The 6,866-nt window shown below is 41.7% G+C and overlaps 1 protein-coding gene across 1 annotated transcript; it reads right to left on the bottom strand.

Moving 5' to 3' along the window:
* Positions 1–708: 708 nt before the first annotated feature.
* LOC101435501 (HLA class II histocompatibility antigen, DQ alpha 1 chain-like) lies at positions 709–6,267 on the bottom strand. The gene is made up of 5 exons (XM_004465515.5): positions 6,115–6,267; positions 2,306–2,554; positions 1,593–1,874; positions 1,177–1,353; positions 709–1,001 (listed from the first exon to the last, which is right to left on the bottom strand). The coding sequence occupies exons 1-4, from the start codon at positions 6,194–6,196 to the stop codon at positions 1,199–1,201; spliced, it is 768 nt and encodes a 255-aa protein (XP_004465572.1). The 5' UTR covers positions 6,197–6,267; the 3' UTR covers positions 709–1,001; positions 1,177–1,198.
* Positions 6,268–6,866: the final 599 nt, after the last annotated feature.

Genomic DNA, 6,866 nt, shown 5'->3' with positions numbered 1-6,866 from the left:
ATAGAATTCAGTGTCTGACTGAAAATTATCTCTCTTGAAATACCCTGCAACCATGTTCACTCTACTGTCTCCAGCCTGACTTGGTGATGCAGGAAAATCTATGTGTTTATCAAGTGGGGCTTCATTTAGGAAGTAGGGTAAACTACACTCTGTTCTACGGCCCCTGATTATATCTATTGGTTTCAAACCCCATCCCCTTTTCCATTGTTACTAACCCCTACCCAAATTATTTGTTTTTTCTCAAATATCTATATTCATTTTCTTATTCTGTTGAACTCCTAAAGGAGTTTCCTTTCCTGACTAAATAATTCTTAAATCCTCATGAATGGGAAAAGAAGAGCGAATATTTTGCTGTCACAAATTTTAAGTTTTTGGACAAATTTTGAGTTTTGACATACAATTTTGCGTTTTCATATTATTGAAATGTAAAATTCCTTTATTTTAATCGATTTCTCAGCCCTAACTTTTAAAAGCTATATATTGCAATTCTTTGTGTTTCTGCTATATCCAGTCTATACCAAGTCGGCACTGATGCCTGTAAAGTTGTCAAAATATTATCAGGCTGTACTTGGTTACTTCTGTGTGCTAGACATGAAATGTGATGAGGAAAGTGATAATAAATGGACTTGAAACATAAGGGTCTCTGATGATTAGCCATGTGCTTAGAAATCCCTGAGATGAAAGAAAGAAAAAAATTGAATAAAAAACTTCATAAAGGGGGTTTTATTTCTTCTTTGGGATATTGGATCAGGGACACTGAGGGATAGGTAACTGAGTAGAGTAATCAGGGATCCCCACAGTAGGTAACAAGTGAAAAAAAGATGGGGCGTTCAGGGGAAGAACTCGGAGGAGTTCTGAGGGGATGCAGCACCTTCAGTCCCAGAGAGGAGGCTAGAGGAGCAACGTTTGGAGGAGAAAAGCAAGATGATGGACGGGGTCAGAACAGAGTACTAGGCCATCTAGCAAGTCCACTCTTCTGCTGCTGTGGGTGGACAACACACCTGGAACAAGAGAGACATAAGAGTGTGTGGGGGGGTAGGAGCTCTTGTGCCAGCTCACACCTTTTCCCCATCCTCCTACAGCTCTTCGCCATACTCTTGCCCACTACGCCCCCCTCCAAAGCAGCCCCACCCACCCTATACCACAGCACCAGACCTAAAAAATCTGAATTCTTACCTCCCCCTCTCCTAGGCACCAATCACAAGGCCCCTTGGTGTCTGGAGGCACCTCCTGGGCGCAGGCCACGGAAGATGAGAACAGTGCCCACCACGATGCCCACGAGGCCCACAGCCAACCCCAGGCCACAGACCACAGTCTCGGTCAGCTCCGACATGGGGGCTGGAATCTGAGGTTCTGTAAGTATAAAGTTGTTGAGGTCAGAATACAGAGTTTGCTCACGTGCTTATGCATGGGGGTGGATTCTGCAAAGATTTGAGGTATTGGGCTTAGAGAGGAGGGTGAAGTCTATCAATAGACACCCTTGAAGTGTGGGAAACAAATTTAGGGAAATGAGAGTGGGGATAAAAGGGAAGAAAGTTCTGGACTAGACACAGAACAAGAAGGTGTGAAAATTAGGGGGAGCTTATACATACCCCAGTGCTTCAGAAGCGGCTCTTTCAGACCCCAGTGCTCCACCCTGCAGTCATAAACATCATCAGCAGAAGGGAGGAAGGTGAGGTAACTCATCTTGAGGAAGGAATGATCAGGCTTGGAGAGGAAGTTGGTCTCAGAAACCCCCTCTGTGACTGAGTGCCCGTTACTCAACCATGTGATGTTGACCACAGGAGGAAAGATGTTGTCCACCACGCAGATGAGGAGGTTGGGATGGCCCAGCTCCACAGGAGACTTGGGGAACACAGTCACTTCAGGAACTTCTGTGGTGAAGAAAAGCTTTGATGTATATTTGTGGTAGCATTGAGTCCTTGAGGTGATCTCCCACCAACATTTCCCCAAGTGATAGTGGAAGAGGTTTTGTTTCTATTCTGCTTGGGAACCATTGTGCATTGCCTTCACTTTATCCCTGTTCCTTTTCTCTGAGCAAATATTTATAAGCTAGGAGGTTGATGGGAACCCTTCTAGAAGGATTTAAGGAATGCATTAGGTGAGGAAAATCTCTGGCATTACATGGGACTATGTGATTTGTGAGATGGGATATGAGGTTTGAACAATTACCATGAAACAATCTGGAAACTCCTTGGAAAGAATTTTGCAGAGTGGAAGGACACGTATCTAACTCTATGGCAGAAGAATAGGATGTGACACAAAGGAAAAAGTTCAATAGAGAGACAGAATGGGGAACACATACCATTGGTAGCAGCAGTAGAGTTGGAACGTTTAATCATGATGTCCAAGTTGTGTTTTAGCACAGCTATGTTTCTCAGTCCACCCTGAGGGTCGAAATTTCTGAGTTGGCTAAACTCAGGCATCGTCCAGACAGTCTCCTTCTTGTCCAGGTCCACGTAGAACTCCTCGTCTCCATCAAACTCATGGGTGTACTGGCCAGAGGGACCATAAGACTGGTAGACGTTTACGCCATAGGAGGCAACGTGATCAGCTAATGAGCAAGGGTGGAAACAGGGAGAAAAGAACCTTATTTGCCAAAGTGACAGAAGAAACTATGTCAGATATCATGGGCTCCATCTGTGACATGGTCTCTGGACAAAATTCCCATCACCGCCTCCTCTCTCTTAGGGTTGGCAATTTCAAGCAGTTTTCTGGTACTCTGTCTTTCTCCCGGGGATGTAGGTTCCCTGGGGGCAGAATTTCAAATGACTTGTTCACTGTGATTCCCTGAACTCGTAATTCAGTGCTTGGCATTTAGCAGGTATATGATAAATATTGTAATTGAATGATTGAAGGAATGTATGAATTATCATGGTATTTAAACTTTCTTCCCCAGATATTTACTTTCTTCTCTTTCATACATTTTATCTATCACTTAATTCTTTCACCCTTTTCATTAGTTCACTCATAACCGCACAATAACACATAAAAGTGCATGCACTGTGGTTCCTACCCCTTGGGGCTGGCACAGAGCAAGACTTGTGCTATGCAGGGATCCCTTCCTCAATTTTACCAAAGAAAAGCAAACAGGATCCTATTGTTCTGAAAGACTTCCTTAGAACTTTTGTAGTATATGAGAAAGAGTATAATAAGAACAGGAACAACATTTTAAAATTTTAAGAAATAGAAACCCTGCTAAGTTCTTCAAAAATAGTGACCCTTAGATGAGAACACCTGTATCTGCTGTAATAACAAATGGAAACCTTAGTAGCTTTTGGATTTTTTTTTCTTGGAGGAAGTTATTATTAAACTTGCTTCCTTATTCTGACTTGACACTCATATTCACTGGAAGCCTTCAGGTAAATTGTGTCCTGTCCCTCAAATGGACAATGTACATGTCACTCAGAATGGCAGCCAGCAGTGTGCCTCTGCCCATGTGACCCTACCTGGATATCATGTGGAATCATATCAGAACCTTCTGGTACCGAATCATCCCTTACTTTGTTCCTTTCATATTAATTTTCTAAGGTGTCCAATATGACAGTGGGGTAAGGAACATAACACAAGTCATGCGTGGTCTCTGACATCTGTAAGGTTATTCAAAAGTGGGAGAGCAAAGGCACAAATACACTATACTGCTGTGAATTTTGTGATTACCACTTCTATAGACTTAAAGTCCAACATCCTCCACAAATCCCTCATCTTACAACCACCCCAAACTACATTATCCTCTCTTGTCCCTTGTCTCTGCAGGGGTCTGTTTTTCTCTTAGGTTTTCCTGGAGACCTCCAATTCATCCTTGAAGCTTCTGATTAGTTGCCTGCATATTAATTAAGCCTGAACACTGAATGTATTTTTGACTACAATACTACCTCCAAGCGCTCCAGCTCAATGCCCTGCTCTCCAAGTTTACCCAGTCTTCCTCGCAATCACTTTCTTCCTTACCAGCATGATGTCCTTGGTTGGATATTTAAAAGACCCTTCAGAAGCCTCTCGATTCTTGCAATGGATCTTCTTGATTATCTTTTTAAACATGATGCAATCATTCTTTCATCTGGTTTTTGTCCTAAGCTTCCAGCTGTTGCTAGAGAATATCACATGGCCGTGCCAACTGGCACCAAGTCATTTTTGTAGTTTCTACCTGAATTGGGTCCTCTCTGCTGCCCAGCAATTGTTCTGATACTTTCCTACACCCCACGTTTCTTTCATCTCTAGTCTGTATACTCTCTAGAAGGTAGCAATCCTGATTTTAATATTTGTATCCTCAAAACGTAGCTGACTGCATACACAGAAGTAGCGATTAAAGGACAGTTGCCCCTCTTTGGGATATCAAGGGTTTTAGAAGTATGACAGGCACACAGAGAGCAGCAGCAGATGTAAGCCAAAATGGAGAAGACGAGGGCTGCTTTATGTCATCCTGTGAGCCTTGGGCCCTGTTGCCCCTTTCTCCAAAAAATATTAAAACTTGTATTTTATGACTGCCTTGTTCTAAAGGCAACAGTAATCCAGCCTGGCTTAAAGATTTAACATTTTCTTTGACCCTAAAAGTTCATTTTTTCCTTCCATTTTAAACAGATATAAAAATATTTCCATCGACCCCTGAAAGTAACCTGGTCCCTTAGCACTGTGCTTCACTTTCCCTTTTACATATTTGGGTTTTCGTGTTTTGTTTTTTTTCCCATTAATTTAAAAAAATCTGTAATAGAGAAGTTGTGGGTTTACAATACAGCATGTATAAAATACTGGGTGTCCATATACCACCCTATTATTAACACTTTGCATTGGTGCAGAAGCTTTGTTACAACTGATGATGGCACAATTTTATAACTATGCTATTAACCACAGCCCATGGTTTACCTTGAGGTTCACTGTTTGTGTAGTGTACTTCCATGGGCTTTTAGAAGGTTTGTTCTGTTGCCATGTATGCAATCTATTTCTCTTATAATAATAATCAGATATGAACTTCGCTTGTAAACTTTGGTTTTTACAAACTGATTCATGTCTATAAATCAGGGGAAAGGGCCAAGACTGGATCCTTAAAGAAAAAGAAAGACTGATGGGAGGATGGAAAGGGAGAGGAGCAAAGGTAGAGAGGCCAAAGGGACCAAAGAACTCATCTGTGGTTGTAATTTGGAACAACAACTTGAGAATCACATAATTTAAATCACCAAGCATTTCATTGTAAAGTTCCCAATTTTACCTTGCTAGAGAAAAAAATATGAAGTTACACCTATTATAGGAATAATTTAAAAAATAAGAATAAACATTGCCATTTATGTCTTCATTATTTACCAACCATATGAACATACCTTTTTTTAATATATTTATATATTTTTTATTAGAGAAGTGTGAGCTAACAAAAGAGTCATGCATACCATGTAGGAGTCCCATACGTCAACCCTCCTACAACACTTTGCATTGTAGTGGAACACTTGTTACAAATTATGAAAGAACATCATCAAAATACTCCTAGCTATGGTACATAGTTTACATTTGGGATGTTTTTTCCATTCACTTCCCTACTACTATTACCTATTTTATTTTACTATCGTGAGGTGATATATGTGAGATAACTGGGATGAAGTATGAGAACTGTGTAGTAAAACAGCTGCTCTAAGGGTGCTCAGCCTGGTGGGCTCGTTTACCAACCCCCAGTTGTGCCTTTTGTCATCATGGAAATGTATGTAAAGCTGAGGCAAAGTAAAGGACACCCTTCTTTATATCTATCTAGTATACGTAATTCATGGAACAGTTTAATCCAAGACATACTAAGTAGAAATATATAAAAAGTTTCAAAAGTTGTTCACAGAATTTGGGGAGTAATAACTCATAAATTTTAAATAACCAAAGGTAACCACATGTGGAAACATCTCTGTTCTTTGAGCCAATCATGAATGGAAGCCAAAGAGGTCTCCAGGATATATTCACGGGATCCAACATTAGAAACTGAATAATCCAAGGGGTGAATGCTGATAGAGTAACAACAGTAATTTCAATCTACTTAAGCCTGAAAAGTTCCTGTGGAGTGTCTACTGTTTCTCAGCCGATCTCTGTCTTTGTTCCCCTTCACTGCCCTGACCCCATCTCCACACCCCCGTGCCACACACTCACCTACAATGTCTTCACCTCCATGGGTGGTCGTCACGGTGGTCAGGACAAGCGCCCCCAGAATCAGAGCTTTGTTCAGGGCCATCCTCTCACGGCCGTCTCAGCCGTTGCTCTTCTGAGCTGTAGCAACGGTGAGGACTGTGCTGAGAAGGAAATCTAAAGGAAACCACACAAAACCCTGCCAGATCTGGTTTGGGCCAATCAGAAAAATTCTCTGTAGTGATACCTCTGTTGCCAGTTAAAATGTTTGTATTAAGAGACCTGGAAGGAAATGGGGAAATTCCTTGGTTTACATGCAGCCTCTACTCTGAGTGGCCCTGAAGGAATAATCTGTGACTGGAGGGAGAATGCTGAATCAGAATCTTCTCCCTCAGGATCATGGGATCATGGCGTGCATATGCCGCCTGGAGGCAAGTGGGGTGGGAAGGTCTGAAGAGTTGAAGTAGATGTGGACCTCACTGATGTGGTGTCCTTCAGGATTTCCTCCTTTACAACCTCCAGTAATTCTGTCCTTAGTTGATCCCCCTACCTTCCAGCCCCCATCCTCTCCCTTTCTCTGTCTTCCATATGTAGTTGAGCTGTCTTTTACCTGTAAATTTTGAGTTGATCCAGTTACCAACAGGTCTTCTGCTAGTGGTAAACAGGCAAGGTCTTTGTCTTTTCTACTTAAATAAATACTGTTCAGTGATACATTATTTTCTCACATTTCTCACACTTTCAAAGGCATGAGATATTTGCACCCAGGGCAATAAAAT

Source organism: Dasypus novemcinctus, chromosome 11 (assembly GCF_030445035.2).
Source record: "Dasypus novemcinctus isolate mDasNov1 chromosome 11, mDasNov1.1.hap2, whole genome shotgun sequence".
NCBI lineage: Eukaryota > Metazoa > Chordata > Mammalia > Cingulata > Dasypodidae > Dasypus > Dasypus novemcinctus.
The sequence above is the reverse complement of the archived record's forward strand: the minus strand, read 5'-3'. Positions and strand labels throughout refer to the sequence as shown.